At 41.3% G+C, this 20,479-nt stretch overlaps 1 protein-coding gene across 3 annotated transcripts in view; it reads right to left on the bottom strand.

The window, feature by feature from the left end:
* Window positions 1-312: 312 nt before the first annotated feature.
* Window positions 313-20,479, bottom strand: part of LOC117299460 (dihydropyrimidinase-like) — a 63,062-nt gene continuing 42,895 nt past the window's right edge. For 2 of the 3 annotated variants that reach the window (XM_033782998.1, XM_033783000.1), the window contains 15 exons: window positions 17,667-17,761; window positions 16,430-16,614; window positions 14,914-15,078; window positions 13,708-13,769; window positions 13,151-13,231; window positions 12,513-12,581; window positions 9,005-9,125; window positions 7,142-7,298; window positions 6,464-6,605; window positions 5,840-5,923; window positions 4,707-4,793; window positions 3,262-3,354; window positions 2,225-2,311; window positions 1,435-1,621; window positions 313-566 (listed from right to left, as the gene is read on the bottom strand). In XM_033782998.1, coding sequence (XP_033638889.1) covers window positions 481-566; window positions 1,435-1,621; window positions 2,225-2,311; window positions 3,262-3,354; window positions 4,707-4,793; window positions 5,840-5,923; window positions 6,464-6,605; window positions 7,142-7,298; window positions 9,005-9,125; window positions 12,513-12,581; window positions 13,151-13,231; window positions 13,708-13,769; window positions 14,914-15,078; window positions 16,430-16,614; window positions 17,667-17,761 — 1,701 coding nt within the window. In that variant the 3' untranslated portion in view covers window positions 313-480. Of the gene's footprint in view, window positions 567-1,434; window positions 1,622-2,224; window positions 2,312-3,261; window positions 3,355-4,706; window positions 4,794-5,839; window positions 5,924-6,463; window positions 6,606-7,141; window positions 7,299-9,004; window positions 9,126-9,784; window positions 9,906-12,512; window positions 12,582-13,150; window positions 13,232-13,707; window positions 13,770-14,913; window positions 15,079-16,429; window positions 16,615-17,666; window positions 17,762-20,479 lie in introns of all 3 variants that reach the window. The other variant, XM_033782999.1, reaches the window with a different exon arrangement.

Genomic DNA, 20,479 nt, shown 5'->3' with positions numbered 1-20,479 from the left:
TTTGTTTTGTTAAATCCCATCCCGACCCCCAATAAAGCAAGGAAAAAACACACAAAAGAAACCAAAGTTCAAGAGGTTTAGGCAGCAATGCCTCGCCTACACTTTTTGCGTCACAAAACAAGTGGAGTTCTCCATGTGAAGATTGCAGCCAATGGTTTCAAAGGAGTTCTCTGGAACCCCGACTCAAAATAACATTCTTCCTTGGATATACGACAGATTGCATAACAAGTAGGATTTGGAACTTTGCATGGTGGAAATATGATATGGAAAGGTTTGCGGTAACACCATGTAATGATTGTCTCTAAATGAGTTGGGGTGGTTCTGAAAAGAACCATAGATTTCAACTCGACGTTTCGATCAGTATGCGCTGAGAAAATTGTAAAACTGTGACTAGCTAAAAGTGAGAAACCGACGCGCTAGCTGGTGAATATTAAAATAGCATTATAAGGAACAGACTCTTGCTGCTTATGACTTGATCCTTTAGAACATGATGCTGGATTTGCCTCCAGGTGGCGCTAGAGCCTTGTGTGTACTTCTGTGCGGAACAGTATCATCATGCTGCCGTCCTGCAAACAAAGACAAACACAAAGTTTCATCTTTACAATCCATATTTGCCAAATACACAACTAAGCTTAATAATAATCAACCTTTATAAAATGCGCTTGTCCACAAAGCTCTTAATGGCAAGGCTCCCCACTATATTTCTGAACTGCTTCAAGTTTACACTCCATCAAGGAATCTTCGATCAAGTTCTATACATCTCCTCATTGAACCCAAGTCCCGACACTCATGGGGTGACAGGTCATTTTCTTCAGCCGCGCCACGCATCTGGAACTCTCTACCACTTAATCTTCAATCTTGTCTCTGTATCGCAAAATTCAAGTCTCTTCTCAAAACTTATCTTATGTCACAGGTTTTCAATGACTAATTTTGTTGTGTCTGTTTTTCTTTGTGTTGTGTTTTGTTTTTGTTTTGTTTTTGGTTTTACTGCGCCTTGAACACCCAGCAGGGTGGATATGTGCGCATTACAAGTCTTATTATTATTAGTTTATTTTAAGTGTTGTATCACAGCCCGAAAGCGGTCCCAAAGCACTTCAACTTCATTATTGGAAAAGTGCACGTGTGTACGCTAAGCGAGACTGTTGTTCACTTTTCACGTGTAAATACACCAAAGATGGCTGTCAGTGACCCATATTGCAGCCCATCTATAGACGATGTGACCTATGTTTACATTCAAACTGCCCTCTGTTGAAAAAACACTGAACACATCATGTTTCGCCCGGCAAAAAGACACATATTCATGGTAAGATTGCATACACTTGCCATCTGGCTGCCAAAACACAAAGGATTTGCCGGTGGTATGCACAGGAATCATGTTATGGTTTTCGAGGTCACATCGTCTATAGGGATAAGGAGTCCTAAATCAGGCCTTACCAGAGAGGCTGAAGCCAGACTTGTGTAGATCCCGCCCACTGGATTTGGAACTGGCACCACGTTGGCCGTTGAACTCTTCGGGTGAAGATTGGGCTCCCTTGGGGACGTACTTCTGGGCCTGGGGTCCGTCTGGGGTCCAGATTGGGCCATCGTAGGGTTCACGTTCTATCTTAATAGGCTGGTTGACCTGCGAGTATAGATACAGTGCTACAATGTATAATCATCATCGTCTTTACTAAAACTGTTTATTTGAACGCAGGGGACACTATTGGCAATTACTCAAAATAATTATTAGCATAAAGCCTTACTTGTTGACGATTAAATGGGAGAGTTTGATAGTATAAAACATTGTGAGAAACGGCTCCCTCCTAAGTAATGTAGGTTTCGAAAAAGAAGTAATTTTCCACGAATTTGATTTAGAGACCCCACATTTAGAATTTGAGTTCTCGCAATCAAGCATCGAAAAGCTCACAACTTCGTGAGACAAGTTTTTTGTATCGTTATCTCGCAACTTCGACGACCAATTGAGCTAAATTTTTTACAGGTTTGTTACTTAATCATGTTTACGCATATGTTGAGATACCCCAAGTGAGAAGGCTGGTTTTTGACATTAACCAATAGTGTCCACTGTCTTTAAAGCAATAACGTAATTGTTGACATAAGTTCTAAAAAAGAGTCAATCCAACAGCTGTATTCCACGTACTGCATCTTTTTGAAACTCCTTGCCTAGAGCACGTGTTATTATATAGTATTATTACACCTTTGACTTGTTCACTGACTTAAGTCCTACCTTATCTCTGATCAGGATTTTGTTGTAGGCTTCTGGGGCATGGAGAGGACGTGGAATGAAACGACCAGCTCCCTGTGTTACATGCAGCTGTAAACAGAATTAATAATAGTAAAGAGAACAATAATATACACATACATGTACAGTGATGAACTTGTACTCGCAAATCACTCGAGGCAACTCCTGTACCACACTCAAGTTTTGCGTGCATCGAACGCGCGAGTGCGAGCGACGATTGGGCAAAGCATAGTTTACAAACTCAGTCTGCTGGTCTTCAAATCATCGCACCCATCCTTACATGTATGTCAGATCTCATGACTCAATATGCTCCTTCACGCAGTAACCCAAGATCAGCCGATCAACGTCACCTTGTAGAACACATGGGGAGCATGTTCTTTCTTGGATACTGCGGGAAAGGTGTGGAATAGTCTTCCTTACCACATCAGGACTGCAAAATCTTCTTTTAAAAATGCCCTCAAAACTCGAAGTTAAATGTTGACCAGCGATTCTCAACATACTTATTTATATATTATTATTATTACTATTATTATTATGATTATTATTATTTATGTCCCTTTCTTTTGAACTGTTTATATGTATAATGAGCGAGCGCCATGGACAACTGTTTGTTGCGGATACCGACGCTATATACGACTTTATCTTCAAGTACGCGCTAATCCTCCAATCAGATTGGCAGAATGGAGTGGTGATTAAAAACCTATATTGCACGGCTAATATCACTACCTGCGTCTTGCGTGTTCTATGTCACGCGCCAAGTTTGCTTGAAGATAAATCTGTTATCACACGCGCGCTCGTGGAAATACGGAAAACATAGCGCGACTGCGTCCCATATCCCATATCTGAACATGGGACGCAGAAGCGCCATATTTTTCCGTATTCCACTCGCGCTTGTGTGATAACTTATAATATTATTATTATTACTTTTCAAAGGACTAAGGAAAGAACCGAGTATACAGTGCTAACAAATATCGATGTATGGGTACGAAACCAAAATGAATATTAGATTCCGTTGAGCTTACCTGTCCGTCTTCCCACACTATCCTGCCCTGACTAATGGTGACTACAGCAACACCATGGCATTCCATCCCTTCAAAGATGTTGAAATCCACAGCCTACAACAAACAAGCAATTACAGGGTGAATGCAAGACTACATGTAGACCTTTATCACGGTGTGGTCATCTTGATTTTACTCCATTCCAACTCATTGTAACCAAACTGGTTTCTCATATAACCATTGTATTGCTTATTCTTGTTGATCTTTGATGTGCAATTTTTTAGTACTGGTGTTTTTTCATGTTTGCTGGCAAATAAAATGAAATAAACTGAGGCTGGACGAAATAATAGTCTGGTGCCATACGCAATGAATGTTTGCATGCATTACTGTTATTGGAAACTGGGAACATGACCAGGATGGTGACAGTGTGATAAAAGTCCAATGGCTTAAGTATGCAGAGAGAAATTTGAAGATGGGCTCCACTGTTGTGAGCATTTACACAATATACAGTACAAAGTCAACCCTCCTACTGTCTGACCATTCAATATCATCCACTGAGATTTTGAATGATAGATGAACTGTGTTAGCCTGCATTACTAGATGTGGTGAATGCATCTACAAAGTACACAGTCAACCCTCCTACTGGTTGGTCATTCACTATAACCCAATGTAGTCTTGACTGTTAGATAAACTACATGTATGCAAGCCTTCAATTTTAAGTCATGTGGTGAACGCATAGTTAAATTACACAGTCAACCCTCCTACTAGTTGCAGTTCACAGTCAACCCTCCTACTGCTTGAACAGTGTTTGAGTACTATGAACAGTCATATTGATACATGTATAATAACAATAGTAAGTTTTTATATAGCGTTTTTCACACCCAAAGGGCGTCCCAAAGCGCTTCCAAAATTACCCCTGGTCACTGGGCCTTAATCCATTCCTTAAACCATCTCAGCTCCCTGGGAAGTATACATGTACAGCCTTGTGCAACAAATAAGCCCTACTCGGCTAAATCAATCACGAAAACCATCTCTGCCCTCACAGGTACCCATTTACCCCTGCACCCTGGGTGGAGAGAAGCATGTACAGTAGTTAAGTGTCTTGCTCATCAGGGACACAAGTGTCAAGACTCAAGAACATACACTCAGCTGAACAGAATCACCAGGGCCTAATTTCATAGAGCTGCTAAGCACAAACATTTGCTTAGCATGAACATTTTTGCCTTGATAAAAACAGGATTAATTTTTTTTTAGGATAAGCAAACAACACCTGAATACCGGTATCAAGCAATATGCAACAAAAGGAAATGTGGTTGGTAATCCTACTTTTATCAAGGAAGAAATTTCATGCTAAGCAAATTTTTGTGCTAAGCAGCTCTATGAAATTGGGCCCAGAGCTTGAGTTTGATGCTCTTATCCGCTCGGCCACAGCATGGGTTAATGTGTAGAAACAAAGATGTGTATCTAACCTGGTGGTGTGTGTCTTTGGAGATGACTCTAGTGGCGACTGGATCCCAGATGACAACATCTGCATCAGCGCCGACTTGGATTACACCCTGTCAAAAACACATAGCATCAAAACAATTTATTCTTCTTCTATCTTTTCTACAGGACTCAAACTGCCTCTAGCTACCGGGCAATCTCGGTCATCTAGCTGGGAATACACTGCTTTAGAATTGCAAGGATCGTGGGTTTGAATCCAACCCAAGTAATATTCCTGTGAACAATATTTTTGTGATATTATTTTACTTATTTCTCAAAAACTACAGCACCTCAGTAAGTTATATTTGAAGGGAAGCTTTCTACTATCATTATCTTCAAACTGCGTAAGTTAAAAGTGGACATAGTTTTTTCGCGTAAAAAAAAAAAGGTACCCTGCCCCTTTAAGGTGATCCCCTGGCTGCCGCTTCCAAGGTTTTATCTATATTTGGATGTGATCCCTTGCTACACGGCAGGTTTTTTCTTCATGCAAGTTGCCATACACACAAGGCCACTTCAAGGAGTGGGCTACAAATCAACGACTTTTTCAGGGGCCGTTGCCATCTACTCCTGGGGCTGAAACAGGGTTACCCCCTTTACAGTCCACACGGATGTAGGCTTGGGTATCATCCATCAGCAGCCTGGCTGGTAAGGCAGAAAGCGCTACCTCCCTAACCTAACGGTTGGTTAAACGGTTAAAGGTTGTGTAGCTTCTGACTGGCACCTTCAAACCAAGATATTTATAAAAAATAGGGAGACCGCCAACATAGGGCTAGATAGCTCAGTTGGTAAAGCGCTGGTATCCCAGGGAATTCTGTCCGCCGATGATTCTTTCCCCCAATGGGAAATTAACATGGGTTGTAGGAGGATACAAAAGAGGGCGCTGTCAGAAGAAGTTTGTACACAGATTGCTGTATTGGGGGACCAAATCTCCGGGGGGACAGAATCTCCTGCCACACCAGCAGGTTAATCGGGAGGTCGTTGGTTCGAGTCCCACTCTGGTCATTTGTTTTTGTTAATCCCAAAAGATTCAAAGGGCAAGACCAACACAGATTAACAACCAGAATTCCCCGGAATAAACATGGTATGTAAAATAAGCCAGAGCATGTTAATCCATGTATACCTTGCGAGGGTACATATTGAAAATCTTTGCTGCGTTGGTGCTGGTGACTGCAACGAAGCGACTAGCATCCATCTTGCCCGTCATCTACAAGAATTAAAACAAAGTGATAACATCTCATCAAATCAACTTCTTATTCAAAGTATACCTATATTACTTACAATACAACACGTGCTAAATTGTAAGTACAAGAAAAGTAAATTACAAGAGATGCAAACGTTGGCTAAATCTAGTGCAATGTCAGAGGGTTAATAATAGATATCCAGAGTTTGGGCTGTGGGTCTGAGCCATTCATAGCAAATAGAGGGCGCAATGGCCTACATACGCGGCCAGGCATGCGCTCATGCGGCCATTTTGTAAGTTGACAAAACAGCATCGCATAGCGTGTGTTTATCAACACTCACAATGTGTATTTCACATCCAATGCGAATACAAAGTTCATCTTACAAAATGGTGCGCATGTCTCCTTGCGATCCCATTGCGTTTGTGCACGCAGCATCACCAGTGCGCCCTCTAGTTCTTATATATATACCTCCATGGTTGGTTGGAGCATACATGTAATCGCAAACAGGCTCAAATGGTTCAGAAACAAAATGGCAACTGTAGTTCTGAAGAGTATCCACTCACCACTCCTTTCTCCCATATGACAGACATCCTATCTTCCACTCCATTGACGCCGTTTGGTATCTGGCTAAAGTCGTCTTTACCGAGGGCTTTTTGGTCAGCATTGAACGTGCAGTTGTCCGTCCCCGTCACTTGAAGGTCACCACTGATGGAAAGAAAAGTTTTAAAAGGTTAGACAATACATTTGAATTATGAGACCCACTCCTTTAAGATTCTGCCAATAAAACGAGGAACATCGGGGCGAACCGGTTTCAACGCACACATGCTTCAGTCAATGGTAAATTGATACATCATTGAGGGCGCTATATGTGAGGTCATATACGATTTCAAGTGCTTTTCATAGACCAACTCGACCGATCCAAGGCAACGCGTCCCTTTAAACTACTGAAAGCAGCACAGACAATAAATAAGTGAGTTTAATAGACACAGAATCTGCACAAGTCAGGTTTAACTTGCATACATACATGAACATGTACAATATGTATATCATCAACAAGTAAATTTTTGTCAGAAGTTCAGAATTCACTTTCTGCTTGCATTGACCACCAGTGCACTGAGGTCAAATGATGGAAACGTGTACACGCATACAAACACAAGTTTCAGTCAATGGCACTTTGATACTGTACATCATTGAGGGCGCTATTTGTGAGGTCGTACGCAAGGTGTCTATTACTGACTCACTTTGCTAACAGGTCCATCAGGTACCCAGGGGTGGTGGGGTCCGGTCTGAGGGGGGGACCCATGACGTGTCCCGCTGCGTGACGCCAGTTCTTACAGAAGTAATGAGTTCCGTCCGTGCCTAGCGAAGCTGCAATTGGCTCACCGAACACGACTTTGCCTGCAAACAAAATAACCATGTCAAGATTTTAGCAAGTACGCTCATTTTGCAAAAGAAACTTTCATAGGAAAATCTTAAAAGTCTACAGGAAACTTTGAAGGGCACCAAGGCCAAGACCAGGGCAAAGGAGGCCATGCCATGTGTAGTATGAGGCCTACCATCTATCTGCTCATCTAACATGTCTAAAGAATTCAAACAAGTTTGTCTACAACTTATTAAATTCAATGTAATTTTGTTTGCGTAATCCAATATGTTTGAAATTAACAAAACAAAATGTCTTTATTATCATGCTACATGTACATCTCCTTAAAGGCAGTGGACACTATTGGTAGTTACTCAAAACAATTATTAGCATAAAACCTTACTTGGTAACGAGTAATGGGGAGAGGTTGATGGTATAAAACATTGTGAGAAACGGCACCCTCTGAAGTGACGTAGTTTTCGAGAAAGAAGTGATTTTCCATGAGTTTGATTTCGAGACCTCAAGTTTAGAATTCGAGGTCCCGAAATCAAGCATCTGAACGCACACAACTTTGTGTGACAAGGGTGTTATTTCTTTCATAGTTATCTCGCATCTCCGACGACCAATCGAGCTCAAATTTTCACAGGTTTGTAATTGTACGCATATGTTGAGATACACCAAGTGAGCAGACTGGTCTTTGACAATTGCCAATAGTGTCCACTGTCTTTAAATGAAAACGAAATATAATAAATGAAACAACTGAGAAGAAAACCGCAACAATAACATTGTAATTTATGTATTCATTAATATGGCATCGCCTATTTTTGAACAACAGACCAATCCATTAAGCTCCGCCCCCATTGCGTGGTGACCCATCACAACCCATTGCATAACCAAAAGTTTGACAAATAAAGTCTGATATGCGTGCACGTATGCTTGGCGCGCGCGGCAGAGTTGTGCAGAATGGCAATGGAGTGGCTCACATGTTCTTGCTCACACGTGCAGTATGCTTGGCGCGAGCGGCAGAGTTGTGCAAAATGGCATTTGAGTGGCTCACAAGTTCACCATGGGCGGAACCTAATGGATCGGTCGTTTTACCAGGTACATGTACATGTACATTTATAACAAATCAAATAAACATGAGAAATTAGGTCATATATATGTACATAGGTCAGGGCAGGGTGGGGACATACGTTACAGGTAGGGTATTGAATGGGTGGGGAAAGAGGTCATGAAGGAGTCAGGTAGGGGAGGGGGGGCTGGATCCGATAGGGGTCAAGTGGCTAGAGAAGTCAAGAAAGATGAGAAAACAGGGTTAGGGTAGGGTTGGAAACAAGTCAGAGAAGGGTGGACATGGGGTCAGAAAAGCATAGAAATGGGCTTAGATAAGTGTGGAAATGGGGTAAGAAAAGGGAGGGAAAATGTAGTCAGATAATTGTGGAAATGGGGTCAGATAAGGGTGGAAAAGGATGGTTATTGGGTATTACAGAAAGGGTGGTTATTGGGTATTACAGAAAGGGTGGAAATGGGGTAAGAAAAGGGTGGAAATGGGGTAAGACAAGGGAGGAAAATAAATTCAGATAAGGTGGTAATGAGGTTAGATAAGGAGATAAAGTTGGAGATGGGCTCACAAAGTTAAGGTCGGGTGAAGGGCTAAAATAACAGTCATACTGTTTACTTGAATCACATTGTTTTCATGCAACATGTATCATTCCAACTGACACTAAGCAGTTTATTGTTTTACCCTCTCCCCTAGCCTTAGAGATGACCTCCGCTGACCCTTTACTCATGACCTTGGTAATGTACAAGGGACATTGGGCTTGGGAAGCTATGCAAATTGAACGGTTGACCGCCTCCTTCTCCACCTGGTGTCCATGGTAACGTCATAATGATTGACAGATCAGACCGAATAAAAATGGTACAAGTTAGTTATAATTAGGTTAGAGAATAAAAAGTTGTCAGTTTGTACAAGTGAGACTATTGTTGGCGTTTTTTGTCGTCAAAGAGAACAGCTTCCTAGGCATTTTTCGTATGAGTTTAATAATCAATAATTGTTACCATTAATAAGGAAGCCTCATAAGTGAACGTTATCACTGTAACCCGCAAGCCTGAGGGACCTGGGCCCAATTTCATAGAGCTGCTAAGCACAAAAATTTGCTAAGCATGAAATTTCCACGTGACTTTCAGGATAAGCAAACAACAGCTGAATACCAGTATACAAGAAATATGCATCAAATGGAAATTTTGTTGGTAATCATGTTTTTTATCAAGGAAGAAATTTCACGCTAAGCAAATTTTTGTGCTTAGCAGCTCTATGAAATTGGATCAAGGTTTTCAAAAACGCAAGAGCTTGAATCAAGTGCTTTTTACCGCTCAGCCAAGTCACACAACAATAATTAATATGACTCTGGTGAACTAACAATTATTGCTTTAACTGTATTCTCTTTCTGACAAAGATAAAACACCTCCTATCGTCATCACTTGTACACAGAGCAACTTAAAGGAGCAACCTTCCGTAATGTACCTTCACTTCTAGCCTTCCGTATAGCATCTGCCGCACTCCTACTCATGACATGCACAATGTACAGAGGACAGTTAACTTGGTTTGCTATGCAAATAGATCGCGTTGTGGCCTCTGCCTCAACCTAGGTTTTTTCAAAATGAAACTGGTTATTAGTAAGAGAGTTCTAAAAACACTTGATGTGTGTTCCCAAACAACGAGAATAAAATTGCAAAGACCTTTTCGCCAAGGCTCGTTGCGCAAGCGCTAACTGTTGAATGAGGTGCATGCTGGTCCAACTGTACTAACTTGATCGTTAGCTAGACCAGCATGCACCTCATACCACACCTAATACGTGAACCGAGAACTTGCGATAAGGTCTATGGAGTTATGATGTACTTGAGCAGCACGTTCTCCAAAAAGTGCATGGTCTGTTGACCAAACGATATTCTAAAATACCAGTCACGTTAATCTCAACCCTGGCAGCTTTTTCATTTTGCATCAGGGAAAACTTTTGTTTAAACAAGTTTCTGTAATCAAAGATATTTTCAAATTCAAACAAAGATGTTGACAAAAAAAGAGAAGACCCCCAACAAAGGGCTCAAATACTCAGTTGGTGGAAGCGGCTTGTTAATTCGGAGGTCGCAGGTCAAACTCTGAGTAAATATTTTTGTTATAACCCTGGAGATGATTCGTTTTTTTGAAAAGGGCAAGGGCACCAAGGCATTTTCTCGCTTGTAAAGGGAACTCTATGAGGAAATTGTAAACTTCTACTGGAGCATTTCATGGGCACCAATGCAATAACCAGGGGGCATGGAGACAATTGTCTTCTTTGCCTCGGTGAAGTACCAGATTGCCCGGGGCAAGTAAAACCCACAGCTTTTGAGACTGGTGGGCTTGTACTTTATAAACAGTTGGACCCCAAGGCCTGCATGCACATTTGAAAGTCTCTAACACATGTATTGTAGAAATGTACACATGGTACAGTATGCACAATTAAGTGTACATTGATGGCAATCTTAGTAAGTAATGTTCTAACTATAAATCGCTTTCATCTGGCACTGTAAAATATTCTTCATGATCGTTTTTAATAACGGAACCACAATAGTTACAACTTCAACAAACCACACAGCAGGAATTTCCTCGTTTAAAAAAACATTTAATGTCTGGTCAAAGCATTCATTTATTTGTGTTCTCTCTTCTTGTTTTCCCTGTGATAATAATAAGCAGTGACTCATCACGCCATTTCCTGAGGCCAACTCTGCAGTCTAGTAATTACCAGGGGCTTGTTACTGTACAGGGCCTGTACGCATTGCTGCCACAAATTGGAACAATCAGACAAATGCCATGTGTGTAAATAACTGGCCCTATATTGAAGACTCAGAAGCATGATACACTCCAAGTAATCAATGCAAAATGTCATTTAGTCAAATAGCTTTGTATAGATGCGGGTTAGCAGATTGATGGCTCATTGTCCATCACTAACATCAGCAGAATCTCGCTAAGGAGGATACGGACAAAATAATTACTCTACATTGTCATTAATCAAAGCATTCAGATAATAAAAGGAACACGTTGCCTTGGATCGGACGAGTTGGTCTATAAAAAGCGTTTGTAACCTTTTATTTTAAATAAAATGCATATGGTTGGAACAATGGTTTAAAAGTAGAATACAATGATCCACACAAACTTGCCTCGAAATTGCATAGTTTCTTTTACTGTGCGAACTAACACGGTCGGCCATTTTTATGGGAGTCCAAAATTTGACTCCCATAAATGGCTGACCGTGTTAGTCGACGATATAAATAAAAAGGAAAACCGTGCAATTTCAAGGCATGTTTGTGTTGATCGTTGCATTCTACTTTTACAACATCTTTCCAACCATATGCATTTTATAACAAACGTTACAAACGCTTTTCAAAGACCAACTCGACCTAATCAAGGCAACGTGTTCCTTTAAATGACACTACCGTTTGTAACATGTCTACCACAGTTGACAACATGGAGGCCAAAGAATCTATAAAAGATGCCATTTGCAACAATTTGCTTAAATGCAGTGGACACTATTGATAATTACTCAAAATAATTATTAGCATAAATCCTTACTTGGTAACAAGTAATGGGGAGAGGTTGATAGCATAAAACATTGTGAGTAAAGGCTCCCTCTGAAAAAGAAGTAATTTTCCATGAATCTGTTTCGAGACCTCAGAAATCTCAAAATCAAGCATCTGAAAGCACGCGACTTTGTGAAAAGGGCGTTTGTTCTTTCATTCTTGTCTCGCAACTTCGACGACAATTTGAGCTCAAATTTTCACAGGTTTGTTATTTTATGCATATGTTGAGATACACCAAGTGAGAAGGCTGGTCTTATACAATTACCAATAGTGTCCAATATCTTTAAGAGTGGATGCGGGTTGCCAGAAAGCCATTGGTCTGTCGTTTGCACTCTGTAAACTCTTGTCGAGCAGAGTATTGAAAAACTAACAGTAAATGCCGGCTACCAGCTAAATTGCTAGATGGATTTGTTGTTTCTTGGCTGGTTCTCTTCGGAGAACTAATTTTCTTGTAGCATTTTGGTCAATGTAAAGTATTTTGTCCATAACTGCTGGATAGATTTCATCGTTGAAAAGACAAAATGAAAAGTCCGCAGTTCCTTTTATCAGATTACACTAAGCAGCTGGAGTAATTTTGACCTAAATTTTTCCCGATTTGACCCGTTCATGTTTGGGAATAAGGGCGTGGCAATACTTACATCCTCTGGTCTACTCTGAAGATGACCCTCTGGGCCGGAGATGCCCAGTTCTTTCATCTTCTTTGTATTCTGAGACAAATAAGGAAAACAATTAATTAAGCAAAAATAATCCCCGTTTTATTTGATGCGTACGATTAGCTTCCTCGGGTCGAACCGGCGGTGCTCACTCGGGTAAGCCCCTGACAACAGCTAATTGAACGATCACTCACCCACTCGTGGTGACGTCATGCACCTCGGGAGCCCCAAGTGACCCACTCAACAAGCAGGGCACTGGGGGCTGACCTGGGTGAGCCCCTGAACTGATGTCAAAGCTATTTGAACATACCTAGGGCACATCGGCCTTGACTCGGGGAAAGCAAAGCAAGCTTAGCAAAGCAAGTTACAGTCCTAAGCTTTTCTATAACAATGGTTCTATTGTGCCAAGCTAAGCAAGTTACATAGTCCTAAGTATTTTATAGCAATGGTTCCATTGTTCCGAGCTAAGCAAATCACAGTCCTAAGCATTTCTATAACAATGGTTCTATTTTTCCGAGCTAAGCAAGTTACAGAACTAACTATTTCTCTAACAATGGTTCTAGTGTTCCGAGCTAAGCAAGTTCCACTGTCCTAAGCATCTCTAAAACAATTGTTCAACTCACCTCTTCAATAACATCTCCATTCTCTGCATGCATCAGAGCCAGGGCTCCGTTCTCCTTAATTACACTGTAGGACTTATACAGCTGTTGGACAAAACAAAAAGTAAAGTAAAAACACACTGGAAATGGTGGGGTAAATGTTTGAAAAGCAATTAAGGGTTGAAATAAGAATGCTTTGGATCATCTATACCCTCAGTCACCTAGGCCCCACACCGTCACTATCCCCTGTGCCTGTTCCTACTGACACGGTTCAGTGAGCACACACCCCCCACACACTACCCAAGGCTCCACAACAGGTTTCACCACGCATCATCGAGTTCAACTTCCCGCCTGTATTTCCCGCCTTCGTGCATAACCAGCTAATCCACCTCCCAGTACTTAAGCAGCATGCAGCATCAGAGTCCAGCATTCTCCAGAAGACGATCAGAGCATACTGATCGAAACGTCGAGTTAATCCAACGGTTCTTTTCAGAACCACCCCAACTCATTTAGAGATAGTTATTACATGGTGTTACAGCAAACTGTTCTATATAAAGTCAAGATTGAAATGAAGGACCCACCTCGTCATCCTTCAACATGAAGATTCCCTTGTAGGCCATGAACATCTTGAAGGAGTTTATACCTAGAAAAAGAAGACAAAAATACAAAATAAAAATGTTTAATTCAAACTTGCAATTTAGAATAAACAAACCCTCAATTGCTTGTGTTATTTTTAAGTGCTTATACACCGGAGCGTGGACTTGAATCCAGGTCCTGACACTTGTCAGGACACCCGATCTAGCTCAGGTATACCATACTACAAAGTGGTATTTGGCCAACACCATTGTTCCTTTGTTATACAGTGATTCTCCCTCAAGACCGGGCGATTGAGGGAAAATTGCGTGACACTGGGTAGGTTTTCTTTTTTTTTAGTTGTCACGCGAAGGAACACATCGAATCGCGGGTATGCTCGTTGTTATGTTTTGGGTCCTTATAATTAAACTAGTAATATCAAACATGGAACGAACTCACCGATGTAAACTGGTCAGTCGGGGCGGCCATCTTCGAACCCTTTATTCTTAGTAACTCGTAGTTCATGACAACTCAACAACGTGTAGTTCATGATACACTTAACACAATACAACACGCGTGACATAGTTTATCCATGTTCCATTAGCCTTGTCATTGAGTAACACTATGAGGATTGTTTGCGAGCTAGTGATTAACAGTGCCCCATTTCATGACTCTGCTTACCGTCAGCACATGATGGGTGTGACAGAAGCAGGGAATACTCTGCTTACGGCAAGCGTATTTCAAAGGTTAGCGGCAAATTTTGGCTTCTGCGCCTGTGTACTCAATCTTACTACATGTAGGTCTTCAACTAGGCTTACAAAACTGTATGTATAATAATCATAATAATAATTTTGGGGGCTAATCGTCATTACTCGCAGCTAAGAGCTGAATTGCGAAGGACGTGGCTACAATGTGTTCGAGAAGCAGGCATGCAAGGGCGCCTTTGGCTGCCAGCCACATCAACCCATTATGACCACGGAGCACAGCCAAGATCGAAAGTGTTTGATTTTTCCTGAGGGAGGAAACCAGAAGTTCTGGAAAATCTTTGTGGCACAGCAGAGAAACAACGCACAACTCAACTCACATACATGTATGGCCCTGGCCGGGAATCAAAACTGGGGTCACCTTGGCGAGAGGCGAGCGCTTTACCCATACGCCGACCACGCCACCCATGTACGTGATTGTAAGCGCTTTATTAAGAGACTATACATTACCTTTCTCTTGACACAGTGCAGTGATGTCTTCTGCGACTCCATCACCCCACCAAGTCACTCCGACATGAAGGGAGTAGTCACAGCAGACCTTAGGGTCAGCCCAACCTCGCCATTTCTCATAGGCATCCATCAAGGGTTCACCTTTTGAAGGCAGACAATGATCAACTAAAGAAGAAAAACAAAAGTTTTATTAAATCCTTCCCATCCAAACCAATAGACCTTAACGTAAATACTTGTCAGCGTGCGTTAACGCCGAGTCACACTGCAGCGATAACGAAAACGATAACGATCACGACGCAAAGAGTTGCATTCTATTGGTTGAATTGCTCCACGCGGAAGACGCACACGCTCATTCAACCAATGGAATGCGTTCTCTTTGCGACATTATCGTTCCCATTATCGCTGCAGTGGGTCCGGGTCTTTAGGCTTGGAATGAGGTGCATACTGGTCAAACGTGATTGCTAGCAAGACCAACATGCGCCTCGATCAACAGTTAACACTTTTGCAAAGGGTAATTGCCAAAAGGCCTTGTGCACAACTCAAAGCGCCCTCTACAGTTCACTAAAAACTATGACACATAAGTAGTGACAACATTCGACGTCACACTACGAATCTCGTGACTTACGCCAGAGACCTGCAGTTGAGCTCACGCACATAATCACCCTTGACCTCCTACCATTTCAAATGCTTTTGAGGTTCTTGAGATTCGTAGGTACATTGTACAGTTGACGTGCCCATGTGTTTAATATAAAGCCAACACCTGTCTTTATACTTGCAGATAAGGACAGAGTACAAAACTAAAACATCGATAGCTAATGGCCGTCTCAAGGAAAGGGGAGCTACTTGTTGAGGTACATTTTATGAGGCCTATTCCTTTACATAGCACCAATGTGTAAGAAATATACTGAGAGCTTTGACACACCCAAAGGGTGTGAAAAAGCGTTATGTAAGAACTACATACGTTTGTAAAATTATTATTATTAGTATATCTTTCAAGAACACAACGTATAATACATTTTTATAACACACCTTGTTCTGTATTCTGATTGGCTGAAACACGGTCGCGTGGGATGAACTAGTATAGTCTAGTGACCGCACGCACATATTTTGCAGGAATACACGTAGGTCCCGACGGGCACTACTCTTTAAAAATAGTGCCTGATTACAGCACCCTCTTTTGAAGCGAGCCAAAAACAGCAACTACAAAAACTTCCTTTCTATTCAAAGTTTCCTTTCTTATGACACATTTAAGACTGAGGTGTGTTTTTAAACACATACAGTATTGACTGGCATAATTATGTAACTAGTGTACGTCTATTCTCCCTCAGGCCTGTGAGTGACCAGAAGAGGGACCTATTTCCCTCGGCTGAACTTCTGGTCACTCAAAGTCCCTGGTCACTCTATTCGGGGGGGAATAGACATTACACTAGTATACCTCATTGCCAGTCAATATGTGTGTATACTAATCGAACATGGAAACAGTCAAGAAAACCACAATGGCCAAATCCCAACTTACTAATCATGGTGGTTCCTCCAGCCAGAGCGGCTTTAGTTCCTTGGTAGAAGTCATCAACGGCTACGGTACCCATGAAGGGCATCTGCATATGGGTGTGCGTATCAATCCCACCTGGGATTATCAACATGCCCTTAGCATCGATGACCTTCGCACCGCCAGGTGTGATCAGGTCCTTGCCCACTTGTCTAGATTAGAAGCAAACACACAAACATGAGACTGGGTTAAAGGCAGTGGACACTATTGGTAATTACTCAAAATAGTTTTTATCATAAAATCTTTCTTGGTTACGACTAATGGCATGAATGGGGAGAGGTTGGTAGTATAAAACATTGTGAGAAACAGCTCCCTCTGAAGTGACGTAGTTTTCGAGAAAGAAGTAATTTTCCACGAATTTGATTTAGAGACCTCAGATTTAGAATTTGAGGTCTCGAAATCAAGCATCTGAAAGCACACAACTTCGTGTGATAAGGTTGTTTTTCTTTCATTATTATCTCGCAACTTCGACAACCGATTGAGCTCAAATTTTCACAGGTTTGTTATTTTATGTATGTTGAGATACACCAACTGTGAAGACTATTCTTTGACAATTACGTAAAGTGTCCAGTGTCTTTAAACCCGATTCAGTCTAACCTAAGAACCGTTCATCAGACACAGAGTTGATTCACACAAACATGCCTCGGAGTTGCACAGTTTTCCTTTTACCTCGTCGACTAACACGGTCGGCCATTTATAGGAGTCAAATTGTTGACTCCCATAAATGACCAACCGTGTTAGTTCGCAAAGTAAAAAGAAAACCCTGCAAATTCGAGGCAAATTTGTGTGGATCATTGTATTCTACTTTTCAACATCTTTCTACCCATATGCATTTTATAACAAACGGTTACAAACGCTTTTTAACGACAAACTCGTCCGATCCAAGGCACGTTGCCTTGGATCGGTCGAGTTGGTCTAATGCGAACAGGTTACAGAAACAGCACTCGAGACAGTGAACACTGCCTGAGCTTTTCTTGCAATAACTACTTCAACAGATGCGATAAAAAAAACTTTCAAAAAACTTCTACCACAGGTTTATAGTCCAGCACAGTTTAAACAAAGGAAGATAATGAGTCGGTGCTGTAGTGTCACAAAAATCCATGATCCCTAGTCTGGTAAAGTATTCACAAACCAAAGCAGCATATTTTGTTTGAAAACTGTCAGCCCAATTCCCCAAACCAACACTTTATTTCTAAGAACTTACCGGATGGTTCCATCTTCGATGTAGACATCGGAGTAGAAGGAGTGGTCTGCGTTGACCACCTTGCCTCCTTTGATCAGGATACGAGCTTGCGCCGTCTGAAAATGATGAGAGGAAACTTTAGCATACATGACGATTTAAATCCCACTTCCACCACGGCAACGGTGGTTCAAGTCTGCTAAACACAATACCACACAACAAGCTCAAGAAGGTGTCTGCAACAGCACCTTTAATATGAATCCACACCTTTTATGCACAGTTAAAATACCTACGCGTCTTATGAACACTCTGAGTGAAATGTAATTTGTTGGAGAACTGAGCATAGTTTGAGGTTGCATCAATTAAAAAAAAAAATTACCCTGAAAGAAAATGGAAGTGTCCAGTTTGATAATGAAAATATAAACACAAAGTTTTATTTTACACATTTGACTCTATCTGGGGCATGTTGTTATTTACATGTACATGTACATGTACATCCCACCTGTGGCTTTTGGGTAATTTTAAAACCCTGTAAATGTTGTCAAAGTATTTAACATAAAACTAATGAGGGCTTTTAATCTTGGGAATCTTCCATTCCAGGTAGCCGAGGGGTGTTCAAACTTGGGTGAGGACGCGACGTTGATGACATGGGGGAAGGGGGAAATTAAACTCCTGGCAAGGGGGGAAGGAAGCTTGCACACATGACAGGAAAGACAGTGATTGTGCAAAACAGTGTTTTTTTTTGTGACTGATCTCTCTAATGGATCAGTGAGTTGGCAAATGGAGTATGTTAATCCCTGCGTGTAACAAACAGCGCCTGTTTACAGATTGTTCTGGTAACCTCAGTAAGAAATGATCGACAACAGAGTAGACACGTTGACCCCCATGCGCATTAAAAAATGTTGTACACAAGTACAATAATTGCACCGCATAGTATACATGTACATGTACATGTACATACAGTATAATTGAGGCATTGCATGGTGAGGTATCAATGTATATTTGGTTTGCGGTAACACCATGTGTGTATCTACTTGCCAGGTAGAGTTTGTTCTTAGGGGAACTGTCTTGCTTTATTCTACTGCCGTGGAGTAGATAATCGGAGGTTCGGGAGACTTCTCAGTTCTGAAAAGAACTGTCCTGCTTTTTAACTATTACCAGGGCGGATGGTATAGAAATTAGACTGGACTACTACTTTAGCTTATAGGATCGTAATTAACTGTACTGCCGCGGAGTCAGTTCTGAATTGGTCTCAACGTTTCGACTAGCTTGCTCTCTCCTGACGATGACTAGAGCAAGCTAGTCGAACCGTTGAGACCAATTTCAGAACTGACTCCACGGCAGTACAGTTAATTACAATCCTATAAGCTAAAGTAGTAGTCCAGTCTAGTTTCTATACATACAGTACGTTATGAATAGCTGAAAACAGTCCAGGTATGTATACATTACGTGCAGTTGTACATAAAACCAAAGTTGGGTTTGTTTTGTTGCAAATCTTTTAGCCAGCAATAATTAATTGTTTAGTATGCATACAAGTCGAGGCTTGAAAATTGTACTACATGTATGTAGACCGCAGGCCCGAGGCTACCTGCATGTATAATGTACATAGGAAAACGTGCGTTTTGGTAGCATGCATGAGGCCAGATTAAACTCAAAGTACTACTTGTATACAGAACAGCACTACTGTTTGCTCTCAGACAGAACACATTTGAGGGAGAGGCACTTTAGATTAAAATTCAGAAAATCATCAAGAAAATTTAGATTGCACAGTGGCTTTTAAAACCAAAGATTTTGTTTTGTTTATCGCCTGGTACGTTATTAATATATTTTTAAATTAAATTTGTTGTATGAATGGAAATAAAACAAACAAACAAACAACCCAAAATCCTGACAAACAAAGAAACAAACACAAGTACTCATGTGTACATGTACAGTGAATGCACATGTACCCTAAACAAAAGTGTAGGCCTACATTATAAAATGAGAATAACTCGGCTGATACAAATATCACCAATGATCAATCATTTTTCTTTGTATAGCCTCCACCTGGAGACGTTCTACACTGTGAAACAATTTTCAGATTTTCCTTGGCCGTGCATAAAAGCTCTCCCATGTCTTTTACAGTGATAGCGTTCCGACTCTATTCCGAATCTCCCCGCGTTTCCCGCGGAATTCTCGCGAAATTGCTGGCCCCGCGAGACTAAACTGCTCTCACGACTACAGTCCCATTTAATGGGGAGTAGAAGTCGGCAACCAGCAGTTCGCGCGAGAGCACTCCCGCACGAACACCGCCACAACTAGACTATCTCACTGTGGCAGACCATTAACGACTTGTCCACGAGTCTACCACCCTCCATTATAGCGAGTCTACTGCAAACACTGGCAGACTGGAGAGTTCTTTCCCTATACAATCCAGGTACTGCTGGTCAGTGGCCAGTAAGGAGAGTGAATAGTGACTCATTGCTTGTGGTGAATATTACATGAACACGAAGCTCATTCATTTTGCATCGGAGAAATATCATTACAGCCCTTCGCTGGTGTTAATATTGATTGCGCACGTTGTGTATGAAGTGTACGCAGAGGGAAACATGGATATTGGTAGAATCTTATTACATTTGTATATACCTTTACATGTAGTGATTCAATTAGCGTAATGTACAAAATTATTTTTTAATGGGATGCTGTGATTAACTGGTACTTAAAACACTAAGTATATAATATTGGTTTGTTTACGTCAGAATAATATCAGTCAGGTACACATGAAATGTACATTGTACACACAATTATACATGACAAATGAGTAATCATCTTTTTTTCCCATTTTTTTTACCATGAAA

Source organism: Asterias rubens, chromosome 14 (genome assembly GCF_902459465.1).
Source record: "Asterias rubens chromosome 14, eAstRub1.3, whole genome shotgun sequence".
Classification (NCBI taxonomy): Eukaryota; Metazoa; Echinodermata; class Asteroidea; order Forcipulatida; family Asteriidae; genus Asterias; species Asterias rubens.
The sequence above is the reverse complement of the archived record's forward strand: the minus strand, read 5'-3'. Positions and strand labels throughout refer to the sequence as shown.